At 40.6% G+C, this 24,230-nt stretch overlaps 1 protein-coding gene across 4 annotated transcripts in view; it reads left to right on the plus strand.

Moving 5' to 3' along the window:
- Positions 1–17,670, plus strand: part of Vps13c (vacuolar protein sorting 13 homolog C) — a 147,044-nt gene extending 129,374 nt beyond the window's left edge. For 3 of the 4 annotated variants that reach the window (XM_051197858.1, XM_051197859.1, XM_051197862.1), the window contains 9 exons: positions 161–236; positions 556–719; positions 997–1,042; positions 3,198–3,321; positions 3,763–3,877; positions 9,351–9,439; positions 13,179–13,302; positions 15,322–15,405; positions 15,739–17,670. In XM_051197858.1, the coding sequence (XP_051053815.1) occupies positions 161–236; positions 556–719; positions 997–1,042; positions 3,198–3,321; positions 3,763–3,877; positions 9,351–9,439; positions 13,179–13,302; positions 15,322–15,405; positions 15,739–15,840 (924 nt within the window). In that variant the 3' untranslated portion in view covers positions 15,841–17,670. Of the gene's footprint in view, positions 1–160; positions 237–555; positions 720–996; positions 1,043–3,197; positions 3,322–3,762; positions 3,878–4,544; positions 5,412–9,350; positions 9,440–13,178; positions 13,303–15,321; positions 15,406–15,738 lie in introns of those variants that run through there. The other variant, XM_051197861.1, reaches the window with a different exon arrangement.
- Positions 17,671–24,230: the final 6,560 nt, after the last annotated feature.

Genomic DNA, 24,230 nt, shown 5'->3' on the forward strand with positions numbered 1-24,230 from the left:
CACAGTCAGTCTAAATCTACCAGTATTTAAGAGATAATGTGAAAATGCTTTGGTGTCAGTCCTTATAGGTTTTTTTTTTATACATTCTTTGTCTCTGAATCTAAGATTCAAAGTCTCACATTTATTGAAGTTTAATATTCAACTTTTTGTTTTGAATCAGGGTGCTGTTCAAGGCCCTGAAGAATTTGCTGAAGGATTAGTGATTGGGGTGAGAAGTCTTGTTGGACACACAGTAGGTATGTATGACCTGTGTGTATATGTGTATGTCATTATTACTCTAAAGTGGATTGTTAATGGAAAGCAAGTGATTATATGTAGTAGAGTTCACCTTCACTTAAGGCGCATTTCCTTTATTTCAACTGGGACATGACTTAACACCATAGCCTCCTGGTTCATAGGTTAGGTGAATGTGCTTTAAAGATTCTGTTACTCCACTTGATGGCCAAATGTCCTAGTAGTTTTTGCATTTGCATGTGAGAAGGAAGTGTAGGTACCTGTTTAAAGCAGGTGCATGCTGCCCGTGGCCATGACTGACTGTCTTGGTGCACTCTGTAGGTGGTGCTGCAGGAGTCGTCTCTCGAATCACCGGTTCTGTTGGGAAAGGTCTGGCAGCAATTACAATGGACAAAGAGTATCAGCAGAAGAGAAGAGAGGAGATGGGTCGACAGCCTAAAGATTTTGGAGACAGTCTGGCCAGAGGAGGGAAGGGCCTGCTACGAGTGAGTCTTCAGGAGTCAGTCTATCTCAGATGTATTGAAGCTGTTAAACTAATGCCATTTGCTTTATGGATCTTTCTACTGTGAATTTCCTATGACTTAATATTTGTAAAAATCAATATGTTTGTTGTCCACGGCTGTAAGTCCTCAGATCTTAAAAAAACAAAACAAAACAAAAAACAGAAAACAATGTAGTGTGCCTGTGGAGACCTCTAGTGGTTGGTTTATTGTTCAGCACCTTCCATTTGTTGGAGACTTGATACATGGATTTCTCTTGCAGGGAGTTTTTGGTGGGGTGACTGGAATAATCACAAAGCCTGTGGAAGGTAGGTAGAGAACACTCTGTACTGTAGAGAGGTAAAGGGTGTGTGCGTGCCGGATGCTGTTGCCTCTTGGTGTTTTACTGAGAGGTTTACCAGCTGCATTTTGTATTTTAGCCCTAATTGTTAATGTATTGTCTTCAGGAAGCAGAGAGGTTAACTCAGAGTTTGGATGGTGTTCTCATCAAGGCCAGCAGAAAACTAGATTCTCTGAGGCCCTCAGTAGCAATTGATATGGGTTATATATATTTTTTCATCCTGTGATAAGACACCTACTTCTCAGTGCATTCTCTATTAAAATCCTTCCTTTCAGAAATTGATGAGCTAAATCTAAAGTTTAAATGTAATTCAAGAGATCTAAAATAACTAAAATCTCCTTAAAAATGAAAAAACATCAATGTTGGAGGACTCATGTCCCAGCAATGTTGTAAAACTTGTTGCAGTGTAAAGCTACCATATGCTTACATAGCACAATACTAGCATGAAGGCAGACATGGAGGTCAGTGAGCTTTTGCAAGTACTGCAGCTAGATCCCTGAGATGGGTACTGAGATGCATCTAGCAACTGTTTCAGTAGACATCTGCATGTGGGGAACAGTGATCCAGCCCTTGTATACACTGTCGGTAAAAGTAAACCCTGAATGGATGAAATGCCAGAGCATGAGAGCAAAACTCAGCAAAACTTAGAAGCAGATGCAACAGCTAGTACTGTGGTTTGGTAGAGCCCCTCTAGACAGGACACTAAGACATGGGTCACGAAAGAAAATGCAGGTAAGTAGGACTCACCAATATTTAAATTTTTATGTATTGAAGAATACCATGAGGAAATAAAAAGGACAGCTTGCCAAAATTAAAAAAAAATGCCTTGAAAGAATATTATTATAGAAAAAATCCACAAAATGGGATAAAAGTTTTGTAAATTATATTTGATCAGAGATTGATTAACTTATTGGCTGTAGAAAGAACTTGTACAAGCTAACAATAAGAAGATAACCCAACTTAAACTGGGCAAAGGCTATGAATAGACTTTTCCTTAAGAAAGATATGCAAATGGCACATTTCAATAGTCATCAGGGTAGTGTGAATATAAAAGAGATCCCATGTAACATCCCTTAGGAGCCCTAAAGTCAAGCTAGTTAGAGTGTGGGGAAATGGGAGTCTTGATGGGCTGTGATTAGGAGCATGCTGTAGTGCAGCCACTTAGAGGAAGGAGAACATTCTGCCTGCTCATCTGCAGCTAAACATGGAGGTACCATGGATCAGTAAGGTACCCTAAAGTGGCAATAACAGGCATGCAAATGAAGTCTTACAGGTAAACGTTCATAGCTGCATTATTTATTGTAGCAGAGCCATGTAAAGACCATTTGTCACTAATGAATGAATAAATAAAATGTGGCATATCTGTTCAGTGGAATATTATTCAGCCATAAACAGCAACCAAGAAGTAATATATGCCCTAGTATAGATAGATTTAGAAAAAATGATGCTAAGTAAAAAATAGCCCAGTCATGATAGACAGTACAGTGGATACTACTTGGGTGCAGTGCCTGGCAGAGCAACTCCATAGAAAGTGATTGCCTAGGTCTGAAAGGGAAGCAGGGAGGAGGGGCGGTCAATTGGATAGACAGGTTCAGATGAGGAGTTGGGGAAAGTGGAAAATGATGAACTGTAGGCACAGAATATCTTTTCTGAGATGACAAAGATATCTATTAATTGTAACAATGTCGTACAATTCTTAATACACTGGAAGCATTTAGTTTGTATAGTGGGACATTTTATAGTGTATGCACAGAATTTTCAATAGTTATGAGTTTTTTTTTTTAATATACTGCTTGGATATTCTAATAGAATGAGTGCTTTCTGGTAAGTCACAGACCTCTCAGACACGGCTACTGACTGAGCTAGATCAGTGCAAGTCTCAGGGTCTTCTGGGGATTGCTGCTCACCCTTAGTGTAAGCGTCTGCTGCAGTGGGTCTGGCTTCAGCTCAGGAATCTGTGCTTAGTATGCTTCAAGAACAACAGCATTATCATGTTAAGGTGAATGTAACTTCCCCAGTTACCCAAATACATGTGGCTTATGAGTTGCCTTGGGTTTTTGTTGAGTTCAAACTTGCTTACTGTAAAATATCATTGTGTATTCATGGTCTTTGGTTTCCTAAAGGTGCCAAGAAGGAGGGCGCTGCCGGCTTCTTTAAAGGAATTGGAAAAGGGCTCGTGGGTGCTGTGGCTCGTCCAACTGGTGGACTCATAGATATGGCTAGCAGCACCTTCCAAGGCATTCAGAGGTAATGATCTCCACATGGTGGGGAGGGGTATGATCTGTGCCCATCACTTCTGGGATATATGAATGGGTTAGGTATTTAGCCTGTTCTTAAGGCTCTTAAATCTAATTGGAAGCCCTGGAGGCTTTTTAAGGCAAAGTACCATGGAAAGAAATACAAAACGTAAGCCCCATGGTGCAGTTTTCAATTATTCAGTACTTTTGTATACCCCCAAAAAAATCAGGCACTAATGGCAAGGCTACAGTCCGTGACCTTTCAGAACTTGGTTTTTCTTTCTTTAAGAAAAGGATGGATGCGTAGAGTCCATCAGGAATGGCTTTAATAACTTTTCTTCACTTTCAGCAAGTTTTATAAATTAATAGTTTTTACTCATTTGTGAGTTTGATCAACATAAATTTGTTTGATTTTGAAAGATAATCACTTCTTTTCTGTTACTTTATTCAGGGTGGCAGAATCCACTGAGGAGGTGTCCAGCCTCCGTCCACCTCGCCTGATCCATGAAGATGGCATCATCCGTCCATATGACAGGCAGGAATCTGAAGGCTCTGACCTATTAGAGGTAAATTCTGTTCTTTGTGGTTGTGAACTGGAAAGACCGTAGGAGTGAGCTTTCATGGGTGGTCTGTCAGTTACCCAGTTATGAATCTTTGAAGGAATCTCTGTGGTTTGTAGAGTAGAATTTATTGTTCTGTATGATGGCCTGGCCTGGTATGTTAAGGGGAAGTAACTGGTAACTATTTTCTGCACAGGACAGGAAAAAGGCATAATACTTTTTCTGTGCAGAAAAGACTGTCTTAAATGAGCTGCTGGCTGCCTCACTATCTCTGTGGCAGCTCTTACTTACTGTGCTTAGTTTTGACTTCTTGCTTTGTGGCTAATTGTTAGAATCCCACTGATTCACTCTCAGCCAAATGAACTCCTCTTACTGTGGAGGAGAGAGAAATTACATACTTATGTATATATTATAATCATGTTAAACATTTAAAAATTAATGTATTTTGGCATTTCATCTTGGTTATAATTTTATTATATTTAAATAATATGCACATACTTAAATTGCTATTCTCCCATGACTGGCTTTCCCTCAACAGAAACTTATTACTGTCTTTGTACTTCATGATAAAGATGACTTAATTATTCCTAGTCTTTGATTTCATTGTAAATGATTACGTATTATCTTTTTGCACGCTTCTAACTTTATTTTCTTTCTTTTTCTGCCTACACAGCAAGAACTGGAAACACAGGAGTAAATGTTTCCTGTACTGCCTGATTCCATCCTTAAAATTCAAACTACTACTATTTAACTGTGTGTGAATCAGACTGAGGGTTGATTTTAATGCGATTTTCTTTATAACTCTCACTTCTATCTGAACTTTTTATAATAGTGACTTGGCCACACTCGAAAATTGTGGCTCCTTGTAATTCTACACAGGTCTAAGGGGTGTAAAAGATTCCATGATTCAGGAAATAACTTTGCCAGTTTGGGGTTGGGGTCAAAGGCTGTTGAACTCAGAGTGTATATTTTGCTACAATTTTGGGAATTTATCATTTTATGTATTAGGTTGTTTATGTACAGATGAAGTTGAGAAAGATGGTTCTGTGTAGTGAATGTTTCTATATTTGTGAATCTTGATGATAGAATTACGTAGAATTTGTTTCACATGTCTCCCAACTTTACTCAAGTTATGGGACTATTAATAGGTAATGTGTCCATTTCTCTGAGTTTGTTCTTAGACCTGGGATGAGACTTGGCATAGGAATTTAGGAGAATGTTTCTTCAGTATTTTTTTTTTTCTTTCTTAACTCAGTTATAGCTAAATAAATGAAATAATTTTATGTGGTCTGTGCCCTTAGCCTTTAGCAGAATGCTTTTGGAGACCCGAGCCTTGTTGTTGGTTATGCATACTTTATAATTACTGATTTTAATTATTGTAAATAGAGTCAGTAACAGAATATGTAATTAGGCAAATTATTCCTGTGTCAGCTTACTGTATAGATACCTTTACTTTTTAAAAACAAATTCTTTAGAGGCTGGAAAGATGGCTCAGTTGGTAAAATCTTTACAAACAAGCACAAAGTCCTGAGTTCAGATCTCTAGTACCCATATAAAAGCCAGAGGTGGTGATGGTGCATGTCTATAACTCCAGTACGACAGTAGATTCAGGAAACAGACAGAACCTGGGACTCACTTGCCGCCGGCTCACTTATTTTAGTAAGCACCAGATTTAGTGAGAGACCCTGTTCAGAAACAAAGCAAAATGAAAGATGGAGCGTAATGGAGAAAGATACCTGATAGTGACCTTAGGCCTCCATATATACATGTGTGCATACATTCACACACAATTGCACAAACATACATATGCATATGCCATTGGCACTTCGTAAATTTAATCCTCAGAGATTTCTCTTGATGTGAAAAAATTATTATAAATTGCCATTTATACCCCCAGTTAATTGTTTTTAAAATAAGTAATGGTAACGTTTAATTTCATGATCTAACAGTGTCTTATCTGACAACTACAATTGAAGCTAAAATATAAACCCCACCCCTAATATATGTTTGATGATAATGAAACTGCTAAGATGTAAGCATTCAGTTGGAATCTATATTTGTTTTATTAGGCAGGGTCTCACTGTGTGGCACTGGCTGGCCTAGAAACCCTCTGTATAGATCAGGTTGGCCTTGAACTCACAGAGATCCTCCTGCTTCTGCCTCCCAAGTGCTAGAATTAAAAGCATGCATTTATATATTTTTAAACATATAGTTATAAAAGCCAATTATTTGAATGTTCTACATTAGAAAATACTTTTTGAGGAGAAAATAATTGATGTTCAATAACCAGACAGTGATAGATGGATGAAAGAAATGACTTACATCGTTGGGCTGGGGTGTAGCTCAGGTAAAATAGCATGCACAGGGCCTGAGTTTGAACCCTGGCATCACCATGTTCCCCTCAAAACAAGACTTCTGTGACCAAGTATAGAAAAACATGTAAGTATTAACAGTAGCCAAAAAAAAAAAAAAAAAAAAAAAAAAAAAAAAAAGAAAACATTTTCTCATGCCTGAATAATAGGGGATAAGGCACAATGTCCCCATGTGTGCAGCTTCTGTGAAAATCAAGCACAATTTGCCCCTTCAAATGCTGTAGACTCTTGTATGAGAGCCACAATTTTTAGTTTTCCTGAATGTATTTCAATTTTGCTCAGACTTTTTGTGAGCCTTTGAAACTTGAGGCTTTATTTTTTTTTAACTCTTTAGTGGTTCCTGTGAATTCCTCTTTAGTGATTTAGTGTTTCTCTTTTTATAAATGTGTATTACTAAGCACAAAAAGTTATTTTAGCTAAGCATATAGTCATCTCATATGGTTCTTTAGTTTTAATTATGATAGCAGGCAACCCTGTAAACTTTAATATATTGTGATAATTATTGGAAGAAGCAGAAAGTAAGTTGCAATAGAGTCCGATAGTATGTTCATGGGTAACTGAGAAATTTAGGCTACTGCATATCTTGCTCACCCATCTTGCTATGATTTGAGAGGCCCTTACTGGTTATTTAGACTCTGCTGGACTGAGTCCATAAGGCAGTAAGTGTGACTAGAGTAAATATCACAGAGTCCTAGAGTATTAGATTATATCCTCCTAGATCTTACTGTAATACTAGTTTATTCTAAAATAATTTATTTGGGGATCCCCATTTACCTTTTTCTTTTACCTCTCAAGTATTGCTCTGTGTTCTCTATTACTTGGCTGTGAAAAGCCTTCCTCACATGCCATGTGTTTGTAGCATTTTCCACTCCAATATTCCCTTAGGATAATGCTGCTTATGCTGTACATGTATGTGTATGTATGTATATAGATAGATAGACAGGTTTTATTTATTATTTATTTTGCTTACAACTCATGGTCATACAAGATTTAAAGTGATATTCCTTGTTTTTTCTGTTTGTGTTTTTTCCATGTATGGAAATGTTTCGTTAACATTTTACCTCTTGCCCACTGAGATAACCTTACATTGTGTATCTGACTGTTCTCAGTCTCTAACATTGGTTCCTGTACTGTAGTGGTACTGTTAACTCTACGATAAATACTACTGTGCAATTGCATTTTGCCATTTCATGCCTTGTGCTGTTTCCTTAGAATTAATTTGAAAGGAATGAGAGGGAATGGGCAAAGGACCTATTCTTTAGCAGAGTCATACTAAATTTCTCGTGCTGAGTTTGAAAGAGAGAGTATCACTTTAGCCAGTCTGGCCTCAGGCTGCCCTCAGTGGCTGGGGCTCTTGCTCTTTCAGAGTCTAGTGTAGTGGATCTTTACTAGAACTGAAAAGGTGGTTTTCAGTGTGTTCTGGTAATAGATTTCCCACTAGGGCTTTTGGTGGGTGAAGCACAGCTTGATAAACAGTGGGTACAGAGGAAAGAAGCAAGTATCTCTACTCCCTCCAGCATCCCTGGCTTATTCCCTGCATTCTAAGCTCCTGCTAAAGGCACTTCATTATGCTAGTGTGCTAGTCTATTTCCCCATTGTCTCTGAAGAAACTGAGCTATTGAAGGCCAGATATTGGAGCTAATTCACAGAGGTGAACTGTGAATCAAGTGCCCATCTCAGAGGAGATGCATTCTGAAGATGCCACCTCTGCTCTGTAGGAAGTGTCTTCCTCATTCATGGCTTTTGTAATCATTGTTCTTGGCTTTTTGTAGGGATGACTAGGGATGACTAGGGATGACTAGGGTTCCATCCCCAGCACCACAAATGAGAAATGAACTTGAGCACTGAAATCACAACACCAAGAGTACTTTCTCTGCTGTGTGTATGTTTCTCTGCCCAGTGCTGTTGATGGTATGCTCTCAGTCATGTACTATGACAGTCTCATTCATCCAATGTATCTGTCTCTGTATTTTATACCCTTGTATTATTTGATCTCTATCCATTCATTATGGGTGATGTCAATAGTATTCTTTCATTAGTATTTGTTATAAAAACTATTTGTTACTTTTAATGTGTATTGACTAATTTAAGTCAATAGTTTTAAGATACTTGAAAAAAGAAAATAAATATTTTATTGGCTACAGTTTATACTTGGGTTATTTTGTGCATTAGAAATAAACCATGCAAACTATTTTAAAATGCTATTTCAAACTATTTTGAAGTTCTTTTTGTTCATAATTGTCTATTTTAGTCATACAAAACATTCAGACAAAACATACTTTTCAACTTGTGCTTAATCTACACAACCAAACATGAGCAAAACATCAAACCTTGGAGGTTACCATTATGTAGTACATAACCCTGTCCAAAGAAGTGGTTGGGTATTTGCATTTGAAAAATTATTACTTTTTATGTGTATGTATGTGTGCCTGCGTGTGTGTATGTGCACGGTGTGTCTGAGCCTTTGGAGGCCAGAAGAGGGCATCAGAGCCCTTGGCACTGGTGTTATAGGCCATTGTGAACTGCAGTGTGGATGTTGGACATAGAACCCTGGTCCTCTGAAAGAGTAATAAGTGCTCGTACACACTGAGCCAGCTCTCCAGCCCCGGAGCCTTAGCTTTAAGAAGGATCACAGGCTTCTCTCAAAGGAATCAGAAGAGAAGTATGAGCCATCCTCTGAAAGAATTTCAAAACCATGATTTCTAAATTTTGTGTTCTTTGGTAAGCAGTTATTAGACCCACCCCAAGCCCTCACCAGGAAGAGACCCTTTAAGGACTGCTGAGACATTGATATAGCAGTTTTATATATTCTTAATTAAGATGTGTGATTGCTTCTGGCTGATAGTTTCACATCTCTTAAGTTACTAAGAACAAGATATTTTTCCTCAGACACTCACCTGGTAAGCATCCAGTACATTTCTCTTTAAAGCAATAGTGAAAAGTAATGGATATTGTAAATAAGTCGTTTTCTTACTTTAGGTGCCAATATGTAGCATTTTAGTTTATTTCTAATGTACCTTTTCCTAACATTGATTATCATTGACTATTATACAGATACTATTTAAATATATGTAGTTCCCAAATCATAACTCTTGTTTCTTTTTCAGAACCATATCAAGAAGCTGGAAGGTGAGACCTACCAGTTTCACTGTGCTGTTCCTGGGAATAAGAGGGCAGTCCTTATGATTACAAACAGGTATTGACATCCAGATGCAAGCTGTGTTCATGGCAGGACTTACAAAGGTACAGACAGAGGAGTTGGAAAACTATACTTTAGGGCCAAGGTGACCATTTTCATACAGCCACAGAAACACAGCTCTAGTTAGCTCTCTGAGGGCATGTGTTCCCCGAGCCCCTCATTCTGCAGATGCAGAAGCTAGGCCCAGCTTGGCTAGGGGCTTATCCAGATGCAGCAGCTGCTGGGGACACAGTGAGCACAGCCTTCATCCTGCAGTGGTGATGTCATTGTAAGGACTCACATTTCAAATTGAAGAGGAGTGATGTCACTTTCCCTCGTGAGGTTTTATTTGGGGGTATTAACAATCACTTTTAAGGACGGTGTTGTTCCTGTATACCCATTCGAGTTTTGAGTATTTTGGTAAACACTTTTTCCAGAGAAAAGGGGTTTGTGCTAAAATACCAAACTTTACGTCCCAGGATTTACTATAGAAATCAACTTATCTCCAGATAACTACTGTAGAGTAATAATTTTCCAAGTGCTCTGTTTTGTGGGTTAAAGCAGAGTGTTTAGAGTAGGCACACTTTACCTTAGTTTCTTCCCTTTCCCTCTCCTTTACCCTCCCTCCCTTCTTCTCCCCTCTAATACATCCATTCCATCTATGTGCATTTTGGGAATCAAACCCAGGGTATAATGATTGGTAAGTCATCGGCACTGAGCTGCAACCCAGCTCCTCACTCTTGGATCTGAATATACCTGGATGAGAAGAAAAGTAAGAGAAGGTGAACAACAGAACCCAAACTTTGAAACATGTCTTCCTGAAGAGGTTAACCAACTGGTCATATAAGGAAGGCTTGTTCAATCATCTTATTGGTCAGTTGGTTGAGGTATGAACACTGGGGCTGTAGAGATGATGGTTAAGAGCACTTGCTGCTCTTATAGAGCCCAGGTTCAGTTCTCAGCATCCACCTTGGGCCGATGCCCCTGACCTCTGTGGGCAGTTGTACTCAAGTTACTTACCCACAGATGCACACACACTTGAGATTTAAAATAGACTTTTAAAAAGTTCTGGTGTGGAGATCTTGGAGAATCCATGCTAAGGTGGGTGACGCATGACAAAATTGAATGGAGCAGGAGAGAGATTGGAGGTTTCAGGTCTGAAGGCATACGCTGTTATTGGAGTGGTCAGGAGAGGAGAGAGTTTAGAAACACACAGAACATGAAGGTGTGTTAGGCACAAGGCCCTGAAACCTGATACTGAACTGGCTTAAGGCCAGGGGTATGGGGTCGCTCATCAGAGACTGGTTAGAATGCTGTGTGGGTGTTGAGTGTGTCAAATGAGGGACAGCTTGGCTGGCTCCTGCTCTGCAAGGGCCAGAGGTGTTTAGGTATCAGCCCCAAACAAGGCCAAAATTCCCATGGCACCCGCTCTGAGAAAGTGTCTGGGGTCCGCTGTAAGTCCCAGGGTCACAGGGTTCATTCAGTTCCGCCTTTCTGAGCACCCGGAGTCTAGCCATTTTTTCTCTCACCTCACAGCCGCTATCCTAAGTGAGGATGTCACTGTTTCCTCATAGGGCTTTGCAGTAACTGCCTGTCTTAATTTTCTACTCCAGACCCTGAGCCCCCACTCCCTTGCTTATCTCTAGAAGTAATGTTTAAACAAAGAGCCTTCATAGCATATCCAATTACTCATAAGTTAAAATCATAACTTCAAGATGGCAATGAATAAATAGCAATCTAAAACTAGACCTTAAGGTGATTTTCTCAACAAGGTATACATTTGGTGTTCTGGTCGCAGACCTCCACACTCCTCAATTCGCCTTTCCTTGGTCTGTGGTTGATGGCGCAGGCCTGTTATCCCTGCTGACTGGGAGAGAGAATCAAGAGGATGGCAAGGTTAAGGCCTGATTAGGGTATTGAGTTCAGGGCCATCCTGGGCAACATTGTGAGACTCTGCCTCAAAATAAAGAATGGCAAAGTATGTAGGGACATGGCTGAGTGACAGAGTGCTTGCCTAGCATTTGTAAGGTCCTGAGTTCGATTTTCACCACCATACACTTGATCCCTTCTTTGTACACTTAATCTGTTAGTGTGCCTGTATTGTCTGAACACTCACAATCTCTCTCTAAGAATTCCTTTTAAGTGACCAAGTGAAACTCACCCCCTGTGCTGTCAGAGCAGCCTGCCCCTCTCCAGAGCAATCTGCCCCTCTCCAGAGCAATCTGCCCCTCTCCAGTGCAGCCCCTCTCCAGTGCAGCCCCTCTCCAGTGCAGCCTGCCCCTCTCCAGAGCCTGCCCCTTCCCAGAGCAGCCCCTTCCCAGAGCCTGCCCCTCTCCAGTGCAGCCTGCCCCTCTCCAGTGCAGCCTGCCCCTCTCCAGTGCAGCCTGCCCCTCTCCAGTGCAGCCTGCCCCTCTCCAGTGCACTGAATCTGGGTGCCTTTGTCTCCTGTACTTGTCTTCCCTTCTAGACATTGGGTGCCTCACAAGCAGAGTTCTCACCTTTACTCTTTCCTCTGGGATGTTTCCCTAGTTGTTATTTGAATTGACAAATCGACATTTCTAGCTTTACTGTCTTTAATGGAGACTTAAAATCAAATATAGTTATATCAGTAATTAATTTGACTTGATGACTGGGAAATCAGTGTGGGTGTCCTTTAAGGATTATGTTATTTTTTATTATTATCAAGTAAAATGAAACATTGCTCCTGTGATATACATTAGCATTAAAATGTTCAAGTCTGGTATTTATTAGTAGGTCTGAAGTGAGCCTTGCTGACATTTGGGCTTGTGACATTTCCTGCATGGTCTGTCTTGGCTGGAAGGCGTAAGTGACTGACAGGAAAGAACAATTAGGAATAATATTCCAACTAAATAGTCTTCAGGGGCTTCTGCTTTATTGCCTCCTGGATGAGGGTGCATCCTGTGCCTCCTGTGTTTCAAATGTGATTCCCTGCTCAGTTGTTTTGCTGGTTCAAAACCAAAAACAACACTACTGAATTCTATAAGATTGACAGGAGAAGTTTTAAAGTCCATTTTGTTAGGTAGAGAATTATATTATTTATTTGACATTTACATAGACTTTTTTTCACGAAAACCATACTTTTCTATGAGTAATTTTTTTAATCTTTAAAATATTTTCTTTATTCTTAAGAATTTCATGCACAGATACAATAAAATATGACCTTATCTGTCCTCCATTTCTCCCTTCCAACTGCCCTTGTACCCTCTCTCAGCACGCACTGTTCTCAACTTCATGTCCCCCACCCTCCTTGTTTTTCTTCTTTAGTGACCCACTAAGTCTAGTGTTTGCTGCTAGTATGTACATGAGTATGGGCTACCCACCAGAGCATAGGAAAACCTACCAGCAGCCATACTTTAACAAGAATGATTCTCCCTCCCCATGGACTACCCACTGCCAGGAGCTCCTCAGCAAGGGGGCCTGGAGAGTGTCTCTCATCTGTCCTGGGATTTGGGCTGGCTTGAACTTGTGCACATCTTGTAATGGATCACAGTGGCTTTGAGTTCCTGAGTGCAGTAGCCATGTCAAGACCAGCACACAGCCCTTCACAGCATCCTCCCATCCTCCAGCGCCTGCTCTTCTCTGGAGTCCTGGTGTGAGGAGGTTGCTAAGGATTCCCATCCCACTGCAGGGAGAGCACCCACACTCTTATGTGGGCCAGTTTTGTTGTTTACTAAACACAGGCAGAATAAAGGATGGAGCTGATAAGTGGCTGTGTATCTTTTCTTCTCCAAAATAGGCGAGTGCTGTTTATAAAGGAAGTTGAGATCCTAGGCCATATGTCTGTGGACTGGCAGTGTCTGTTTGAAGAGTTTGTGTGTCCTCCAGAAGTCAGTGAGAATCTGCTGAAGATTTCAGTTAAGGTAAGAACGTGTGAATCAGACCGTCAGAGCCAGGGGCTCGGTCAGTGCTTTCTGGCTACCTCCTCAGAGTTACAGAGGCCATCACTGTCTGGGTTAGTGCAGGCTATGCTGTAAATGAACCTAACTAAGTCTGTGCAACTGCATATCCTGACATAGAGTGAAATATCAATTTATCTGCCAGAACTAGGGTGTTGGCAGGTATGTCTGCCTTTTGTTAAAATTAAACATTAGTGTATGGTGATATCTTGCTTGTTAAATAAAGCCTGCCTGAGGGTCTCACAATGGAGCTTGCCACTAGCTAACCATAGAGGTTTGGAATAGAAACAGGATATAAGCAGGGAGAAACAGAAAATCGCTCTCTTGTCTGCTGAGATGCTAAGGAGGTAAGGTGTGCCATGGCTTGCTCCTTCTTCTCTCTGATCTCTCAGCATTTTCCTCTATATCTGACTCTGGATTTTTAAAATCTAGACCAATTAAGAACTCCGTTTATATTAGTGAATGGGATTTTTTCTCTCCTTATATGTGTGTATATCCATTTTGCTAGAACCTTAGACATTTCTAGAAATGTTCTCTTTGTTAAGTGTTTGGGAGACTAAGTGCTTCAGTGAAAATAAATATTAGGTCTAAGGCCCATGGGATGCTCAACAGGTTGAAACACTTGCTATGCAAGCTTGGTAGCCTGATTTGATCCCAGAACTCTGGAGAGAAATGACCCTGCAGAGTAGTTTTGACCTCTGCACTCATACTGTGGCATGCACAAATACCTGCCACACATCACACACACACACACACACACACACACACACACACACACACAGAGAGAGAGAGGGGGGGGGAGAGAAGTAGATGAGGTGTAAATAGCTCTGTTTATAATTTGGTGAACACAGAATGCAGAATATGACTTAGGTGTTTAGGTGTTGTGTGTCCCATGTCTTGGCTCCCACCCTTTTCTAAGGATAAACACAGTAAAACGTTAGCAGAAGTGACACCTCATCTTTGCTGGGATCCTAAGCTTACTTACCCACTGTGAACACACACACACACACACACACACACACACACACACACACACACACACACACACATTCTATTCTAGATATACTTTAATCTCTCTTGAGAAAATATACACAACTGGCATTCTCAATATGGTAACCTTTATAGTATCTTTGTTTTGTCTAAATAACAATGATATTATCCCTTTTACTAAAGCTCTCCAAACAGTGTTTCTCACAGAATTTAATAGATTTTAAATAGGTTTGGAGTGAATGTCCTTTACTTTTCTCATTGTAGACATTTTCAAACAAAAGACTACTGAGTCAGCCTGCTTGTTTGTGTTCTGGAGCAGAACCATACATGGTACAGAGTGCCCTGATAGGAAACATAGTTTCAGAGCCGAGGAAGATTGTCCCATGCTTATTTTAATAGTTCCTTGGTTACTAGCTGTCTCTCAGTTACTTTTCCATTGCTGTGATAAAGCACAATGAGAAGGCAACTCTTAAAAGAAACAGTTTAACTTGGGACTTAGGAGTCCATGATTCTGGAGCAAAGACACAGTGGTGGGAAGGGCTGAGAACTTATATCATGAAAGCTTATGAGAGCCGTTTCTGCTCAAGCCACCACAATACTTTGCCTTCATATCAGTGGTGAGAATTGATTCAGTGTATTGTACACTGTATAAGAATTTTATCTATCAGTAGAGGAAATGAAGGGGAGGGACTTTTGGTCTGCCACTGGTCTGTCAGCTGTCATGCATTGTCATACTGTGATCCTGTAGGCTATCTATTGTTGCCTGCAGAAGCCCTTACTTTACATAGATATGTCTATAAATTCTGACTCTAGTGTGCAGTCACTCTCCTTGTGGCAAGGTGATTTAGTCCATGTAGTTCCTGATTTCATGCATTCTGTAGTGTATATACACTTATAAAGTAAGTTGACATTTAAGCATCCAATTTAAGAATATGTCATTTTTTTTATTCCAGAGAATAATTTCTTTTCTGTTATTATTTCTTTTAAAACCAGGAACAGGGTCTGTTCCATAAAAAAGACAATGCCAATCTAGGCTGTCTTCGGAAAATTTACCTGAAGGATTCCATCACTGCAAAGGTAAACTGTTCATTTCTAACAACCCCCTCGAGGTTTGTATCTTTACAAGCCTGTCATAGCTAGTAGCCATTATTTCTTACACACTCTCTACTACTGGTAACTTTGCTTCGATGCTCCTGGGAATGACAGACTATTAACTCACCAAAGTGGAAGGGTTGTGGTTCACATTGTATGGGGGTAGAAGCTTGGAAGGGTCATTGTTCACATTGCATCTGAGGGTGGTAGCCTGGTCCTTGTCTATACCTGTGTGGAGACTCTGGTGTCTGGCCATCCCCTGCCCCTGGGTGAGCCAGAGATTATCTTAGTAGCTCATAACCCTACTTTGCCTTCCAGAGAGCGTTTGATGCCATTGAAAGTGCACAGTCATCAAGGCACCAGCAGAAGCTGATGAAGCAGCCTTCACTCAGGCTCCTCAGACCCCATGTTCCATCTTGACCACAGATTTTACAAGGCTTCTGGGAGGGAAACAGTCACTTCAAAAACACCTCTGAAAGAGACAATTTCCAGCAATTCCTTGCTTTGTTTTTCTGGGAAATCCAGCACTGTGTTTTCCTTTTGGACTCTTAGTTTTGAGTCTGGGTTTTGCAACTCTGCATATATTAGGAGTCTGCTGCTACAGCATGTAGGTCAGACCTCAAAGAAATACCACTTCAGACTCAGAGGGAAATGTTCATTAATATTAAAATTGAGAAACAAAGGGTGGTGGGCTTGTTTTTAATTAGTCTTCACTGAAGAAAGGAGATTTTAAAATGAGTAGTGTTCTTTCAAAGGTTTTACCAGACAAATAGTGGACTCTCTGACATTTGTTTAAAGGTAATTTGTGCAATAATTGACCTGAGAGAACACTTTTGGTAAATCAGGTAATTGACCGAAGAAATGCCACCAAAGGAAGCGATGGCATGATTTCTATTTTCTTTTCATAAAAATGTTATTTTTCTCCTAATAGGACGAGTTTTACATGGATGCTTTTTTTTCCCTCCTTTCCTTCTACTCACAGAATATGGGCAATCTGGAAGCTGTAGGCAATCTGGAAGCTTTGGGCAGCTGTGCTCCATTGTCTGCAGTGACCCACCGCAAAATGTTGCCCTTTCAAGATGTACTCACTGTCACAATTGCATTTCTCTGGGAAATGAAAACAATGTACTTTAAGCTTCCCAGCATTCAGAGATACATTAAACACAGTATTTTTTATATTTCCAAAAATTTATTTTAGAATTTAAAAGACTTCTAAGGGCGCCATAAATTAATATGTAATTCTAATGCATACCTGTAAATGTCTTTTAAATATTTGCTAGGAAGAATGTAAAGTCTCTCCTTGCTTTATTATGTAAGATTTTATAAAGGTCTATGTAGAATTGGAAAATGGGTGGTTCTGTTGACTCTGAGGGACTTAGTGTCCTTGGATGACCCTTTAGCTGTGTTCATGGTGTTGAGCATGGCAGTCAGTTGAAGCACGTAGTCAGTGTTGGGGTGAAGGTGTGGATGCTCTGGGCTTGCTTTGCCTTTGTTGATGGTGTGGTCCTTTCGCTGTCGTAGGTCATGCTTTTAAGATGGCATGGGAAGACTTCTTAGTTAGCCACTGCTGCTTCCTGTTTCTGTAAGGAGAGAGTGCAGAAATCAGTGTCTGATTTTTGGTGGTTGTTAGATTCTAAATTCGATTTCTTATCTCCACCTCTGTTCCTTTCTTTCTTTTGATATGGTCTCACAATGTAGATCAGACTGGCATTTAACTCTCTGAGATCTGGCCACCTCTGCATCCCAAGTTGTGGGATTAAAGGCATGTGTCACTATGCCTGGGTTAATAAATTTATTCCTGTTAAGAAAATCATCACATATAAAACTGTTAGCTTTAAACCTAATTGGACTTTCTAGGAGTAGAAGGTGGTGATAAGCCTTCTAGAAGGTATAAAAGCATCCTGTGTCTTTAAAAATGACTTAATCAGGAATTTAAATATTTGATTACATTTTTCATGTTAGTCGTAGCTATTGATGGCATTGTAAATATTTATGGCTTTATTTTGCACTGTTGGTTTATTCCAGAAACAAGTGTGTAGAACACTGGACCAAGAACAATTAAATCTGTAAACTCACTGTCTCAGTTGGTCACCTTCAAGTATCTGTGACATTTTTATTTGATACAATTTCCTGGGACAGGAATGACCCGCTGGTTGTATGTAATTAGGTGTGTTGTGTTTTTAAAAATGCACTGAGAGGTAGTGACTTGCTAATACAGTTCTGAGAGAAATAAACCATTGGTACATTGTTTACATGTGTGAGATCTCTGTGGTAAATACTGAAGTCACATTCTCTTCTTCATTTTGTTTTTCCCCTTCTCTCTTCTGACCCCATGGTAATTAGGAGATAGGTGAAAGGTTGTATTTGTGGGGGGGGGGAGGAAGGCTTTACACAGTGCTAGTGAGGGAAAGTCTTTTCCAGGGTGCTGAGCCCCTTCCCACACTGAAGCTGTGTGGCCCAGCTGCAGCTCTCAGGAATGCATAGCTGCATTGCACCGAGTTCCTTCTTGTGTGAGTTCTCAGCCCCTGCAATGCTTTTTGGGAGACAGCTCATGGCAGGAAGATTTGGGCACCCCTCCCAGCTTAGTCTTTCCATTCCTGGCTCCTCACTTCCCACTGTGCACTCAGGACAAGTCTGAAAGCCCATCCAGCACTGGGTTTATCAGGAAGAGGAGGGCCTGTAGCAAGGCAGGTGCATCAAAATCCAAAGAGCAAAACATTGGAAGAACACATCTGGGCTTTCTAAGAAAATGTGGTCTGTGATAAGCTTACCTGCACTTCCTGGGTGAAGGTTCTATTTTTAATTATGCATGAGAAAATACCAGTGTCTTGTTGGTGCTTTTGGAGTCTAGTCCACTGATCTGGGGGCTCCCTGGACATCTGTTTTTTGTTTTGTTTTGTTTTAAAGAAAGCTTCATGTATGTTTCTAGGCACAGCTAAAACTGAAAAAGAAATAATCTGACTTTAAACAGGCTCAGAAAGCTCTGCACATACCACCACCAGCGAAAATGTGGCATTGCAGTTACTGCCTGAGTTGCAAGAACCATTCTCGTTTTTGGAGAAAGAAGAATCTTTAAAAAAAAAAAAAGATTTTATGACATTTATTTATTTGGTTGTGGTGTGTCAAGACTCATGTGTGATCAGAGGGTGACTGCAGGAGTCGGTCTGGGTTCTCTCCTTCCATTTCCTGAGCCTTGAGGATTGAACTCAGGTTGTCAGACTTGGCTACAGCCTTTTTACCTGCTGAGTCACTTACTTCCCCCACAAAAAGTCATGAAGAATAAGAGGTTGCTCATTTCAGAGTCATGTGTCCTTGAGGAAGGAATCCTTTTGATTAAACATCGTGGTTATGATGACTCTGGTTACTTCTGAGAAGAGGTTCTGGGCCATATATATTTCTTCTGGGAAGGGAGTAGAACCTACTAGGGCAGAGGGACATATGGTAGTGACCATGGCCCTGGTGGAAGAACTCATTTTTTCCTGAGTTCACTCTCAAAACCCCCTTCATGGAAAAGCCTGTGCTCATCACAGGTCATGTTTTATCTTCACATACTGTATGTGTATAGTCCCTTATGCATGCAATACAAAAAGCTTTGAAAGCCAGACAACTTCATTGAGTTTAAACCAAAGTGATCCTGCAGCAAAATCTGAACTGAACTGACACAAGGTTCTTTGTGTTCTTTCTTCATGTAAACACATTTGGCTGTAACTGAACTCTTGTTGATTATGGAGTGTGGCCACATAGGATGGGGACCCTGCAGCCTCCCCAGAGTCTGAACTTCTGTATTCTGAAGTACAGCTGGCTCCAGGGGCCCCAGAAGAGGTTTTAGTTCTCTCTGGTTCAGGTAACCTCTCTCATTGCTGTGACCAAGTACATGACAAAAACTGTAAGGAGAAAGGGCTTCTTCTGCTTCATAGAGGGTAGAGTTTGTCATCTCGGGGAAAAGTAGAGGCAGGAGAGCGATGTTGCCAATCACATACCAGCATACCACATACCAGCATAGTCAGAAAGCAGAGGTGAGCGTGCTGCCCAGCTTCTTTGTCGTCGTCTTCTTCTTCTTCTTCTTCTTCTTCTTCTTCTTCTTCTTCTTCTTCTTCTTCTTCTTCTTCTTCTTCTTCTCCTCCTCCTTCTCCTTCTCCTCCTTCTTCTTCTCCTCCTCCTTCTCCTCCTTCTTCTTCTCCTCCTCCTTCTCCTCCTTCTTCTTCTCCTCCTCCTTCTCCTCTTCACCCTCCCTCCCCTCTCTCTCTCACTCATTAAGTTGGGGACTCCAGCTCATTGAATGGTGTCACTCAAAGATATGGTGGGTCATCTCAGTTCAGTTAAAACAATTTAGAAACTTCTTCAAGTCATGTCCAGAAGTTTGTCTCTCAGGTGATATTAGAGCCCGTGTGGTAAACAGTTTATATTAACCACACACACTCAGAATTGTCAGCTCATTTAATTTCTCAAAATTTAGAGGAAAAGGGCCATATTAGAGATTGTGAAAAGTAATAGAATTCTTTCCCATTCAGGCCATGTCACTACCGCATCTTCCAGTTTGACTGGCAAACCATTTTGCTATTGAGATCAATATCTAGTGGAATCAAGTATGCTTTAATGGTGCAAGACAAAGATGTTTGACATCCAGAAGAAATGCAAACCAAGACTGGATAGTTCTGCCCCTCTTGTATATTAAGTATTGGCTGCTGGAAAGGAGCCTCACCTCTAGTGAGAAGATAATTAGGATGGTGATAAAATAGGACAGCCTGGTCCCATAGGTCAGTGTCATTCCCTAAGACAATAACCCTTTTCCAAAGAGAAGTTACTTCCTCAGCATTAATTCTTGTAAACCCAAAGAAAGATCTAGTGACCTCTGTGGAGACGGACTAGGCTGCTGCTGATTTCCTAAATGTGGCTTATATCCCAGGTTAAATAACTTTTATCAAAAGTAGATTGCAAATTTTGACTGGGTTTTGTTGTTTTTGTGGAAAATACCTTTTGACAACAGCTCCTCTCTTAGCCTGCTTTCCTCTTTGACTGTCTTCTTAGCCTTCCCTCTCATGCTTCACTGCATTTCTGTGATTTCTCTTTAAATGTTAGTAAATTATCTTTATAGAATAAATACCATGCCAGTGGTTGTCAAAGAATGCTTTAGCTAACAGATTCTTCTAAATAAAGTTTAATAGAAACACAGTGATGCCCATTCATCGATTATGGCAAGTTTTACACTATAGTGAAGAGTTGGGCAGCTGTGGGACAATATAGCAAAGCCTTAAAATTAATGTTTTCTCCTAAGATTTGTCAGGTGTGGAAGAAATAGACAACAAATGATGTACCTAAGATCCTATAGGGAGAGTAACTGAAATCAGGATTCAGCAGCATCTGTCGAGACTCTGTCTCCATTCCTCACCCTCTGCCCTTGCTAGAGAGGGAAACTCAGCATCAGTGTGAGATAAACATGACCTGTATTGGCATCTTGGATTTCTTTTAGAGCTTTGTGCCTTTAAACCCCCCCCCCCAGTTATTTGCTTTCTTTCCGTATATGCTTTAAGCCTAACAGTTGCATAAGCATCTCCAATAGAAAATATTCAATAGTCTAAACCAGCCAGCCCTTGGTTCAAACATGTAGTTCAATGTTACTGGGATAGCTAGTAATATACGTAGCATATGTAGCCTTTGAGGAGGAATTGAGAACTTGACTTCTGTTTCTAATGCTCTTTTAGAGCTGAGAATGAAATGCACCAGTTTCTACCATAAGGCATTATGTAGTTCTGCTGTCAGAAACAAACACATGCCCAAGACAGGTGCTTTATCACCATGGCTAGGGGCATTCCCAGGAAGATGTGATAGGGCATGGCATTAAAGAACAGTGATGCCACAGATGAGCAGGTGTTGAGAGATGTGATCTATATGGGAGCTATAAAGGTTTAGCCTCACCAGAGGGTGCTGCTACAGGTCAGTTAAAGATGCAGTTGGTGGTGGTTTAAATTAAGCAGCTATACTTGAAGGGGGCACATCTTCTCCTGTGGAGTACTGGGAGAGGCTTAACCTACTTTAACACTTTTGATCAAATCTCCCCTATTCACTCAATTCACAGTGGTTCATGATTTCAAAAAGTAACAAGTTGGGGGGGCATGAATTAGTGAATTAGTATCTGAGTTCTTAGCTTTTTCAATGATGAACTCCAGTCATTTGAGTTGAATAGCAGCCTTTTTCCCCCTTAGGAAATCATACTCCTGAGAGGTTCTGGAATAGCTCTGAGGCCTATGGAACATTTAGAATTATGTATGAAGTCACTTCCAGCAGGAAACTACAGCTTGCTCATGTCAAAGATTCCTACAGTTAGAGTTTAGAGGTTCAGAAGACACTTGCTGCAAGCTGGCCCCAAAAGAACAAAGAAGACTCCTTGCACACCTGTCAATCCAGTCTAGAGTGGATGGGAGCCACTTGAGAACACTGGTAAGGGCTGAAAAGATGGATTACTCATGCGTAGATGGGGTGGGTAAGAGCGTCTATTTCCTGCATCACCCCAAATCACCTCTAAGTCAATGAACATGGAGTTAGAAATCAACTCTCTTACAGTCATCAGCTGTGTTCATGTCAAATGAATTACTTTTAATGATTTGGAAGAAAATCATTCTTTGGGGACCTGTCACAGCTTGAGTCTGTGTGTCCTCCATAGGCTCATGTATTGAACACTCAGTCCCTAGACAGTGGTACTGTTTGGGGAGCTTGCAGGACCCTTGGGGAGCTAGCAGAAGTGAGTCACCGAGGCCAGGCTTTGAAGGTTATGTCTACTTCTAGTGCCTGCCCAATCTCTCTGCTTCCTTGTTTACCAGTATGGGAGGATCTTATACTTCCACCATCACAGGTGGGGCCAGGTCAGCTGTCATGCCATCCCCCACCAGGATGGACTAGATCCCCTGAACCAAAGTAAATCTGTTTTCTCTTTTAGTTACTTGAGCTAGTTGTTGAATTATAGTAAGAATTACTAGTGGGGCAGTCCTTACATTCAGCATAGACATATCTCCCTGTAGCTTTCATCCATTGAGCTTAATCCTTAGGACAGACACAATAAAGATGTCTCTGTGTGGAAGCTTATATAGGGACACTCTTAAATACAACTGAAGGTTAGTCTTGAGTGCTACCATCCTTCAACTATAAATGGAAGTTTACAAGTTTTCATTATCATCTATCTGAACCACCCATAATCTAAATGATACCAAGTCACCTTATATATCTTATCCACCCCATTCACCCTCTTAGGATATGGATGCATTGATCTCCATCAATGTCATGGGAACCAACTGAGGCAAAATAACCTCAGACAGTTTCTTACTTTCCTAATAGTAAAATTACCCCAGCCTTAAAAGAAATTACTTACAAGAAATAAAATGTCCCATCATCATAGTTTATTTTCTATGTACATATTAATACTACATTATCTCTTTTTGTTGGACTCTCTCTCTCTCTCTCTCTCTCTCTGTGTGTGTGTGTGTGTGTGTGTGCACGCGTGTGCTGTTATGTATACCATGTATGTGCAGATGCTAGGAAGGACAGAGGGTGTCAGATCTCCTGGAACTGGAGTTAAAGGCAGTTATGAGCTGCCTGGTGTAGGTATTGGGAATCCAACTCAGGTGTTTTGCAGAAGCACCAAGTGCTTTTACTTCTGAGCCATCTCTATAGCATGAGTTAGCTTTGTAATAACTCTAAAATAAATTGTACATTTGTAAATTTGTACAGTTCCATAAAAAAAATCCTGACAAAATCCATTTTATTCTTTTAGCTTATTTCTTCATTTAAAAATAAAACTTGTGGACTAACTATGCCTTTATGGTAACCTTTGAATTTGAATATGAATGAGATGGCCAATTTTAGATTATTTTTAAAGTGTGCGCTTCGTTTCTAAAGGAAGCCTTTCTTCCCCCATTCTCACAACTGCCCCACAGACATCAGCCATGTATTCTAAACTAGCAGTGAGCTCTTTTTTTAAAAAGCATACAGCCTTTAGCTGAAAAAGAAGAGAAGATGTGAGAAACCCTGGGTAGCCTTTTCATGGGGGAATAGTCTGGACTCAGAGACAGATAATGAAGACACATGGAGTAACTGAGAGTGGGGATGGCCAAATCTGGAGCCTATCGTGGCTATGAGATGGATCCTGCTCTTCAGCACGCCCTCCACTCCAGTACCAGTAAGGGTCACTGCCACTTACAAAGCCATAGCTCACCTTTCAGACTTGCGGGCCATCTGGCACATCATTAGGGTGCTTGCACCTTGCCGATGAAGAAACAAGCTCGTAGGAGTGATTGACTTAATCAAGAAGTAAGTACACTTTGAGTGACCAATCCAGAGCACACTCATTTCTGGTGCATGATGCCACCTCTTAGTAAACACAGTAGTAGTCTAGGGCTATGCATTTTACTTTTGAGAAAGCAAGATAGATAAAGGAAATTATAATGGATATGGATACACCCATTATACTCTCTATATGTGTACATCCAAATGTATTCACCTGACCTAATTCTTTCATGACAAGATGTTAAGACGTTAGGGCTCCTGTGACTTCAACTTGTGACTGTTCTCTGTCCATAAGAATGTGTCCTGTTCTTTGGGCTTTTTTAACCACAGGGTCCTTTTGTAGAGTAAACATAGAGTCATAAGGTCATATGCCACTAAAACTACCATTGGGTTAATGCCTCAACATCCCACTTGGGCTGAACACATGTTCACATCTGTTGCAGTCTTAAGATGTATTGAACACATTTGTAAACACAGAAAACCACAGAAACCAGCTAAAAAGAACAGAAAGATTACTAAAAAGGGATCAATAA

The sequence above is a fragment of the Phodopus roborovskii genome, unplaced genomic scaffold (genome assembly GCF_943737965.1).
Source record: "Phodopus roborovskii unplaced genomic scaffold, PHOROB, whole genome shotgun sequence".
Taxonomy (NCBI): domain Eukaryota; kingdom Metazoa; phylum Chordata; class Mammalia; order Rodentia; family Cricetidae; genus Phodopus; species Phodopus roborovskii.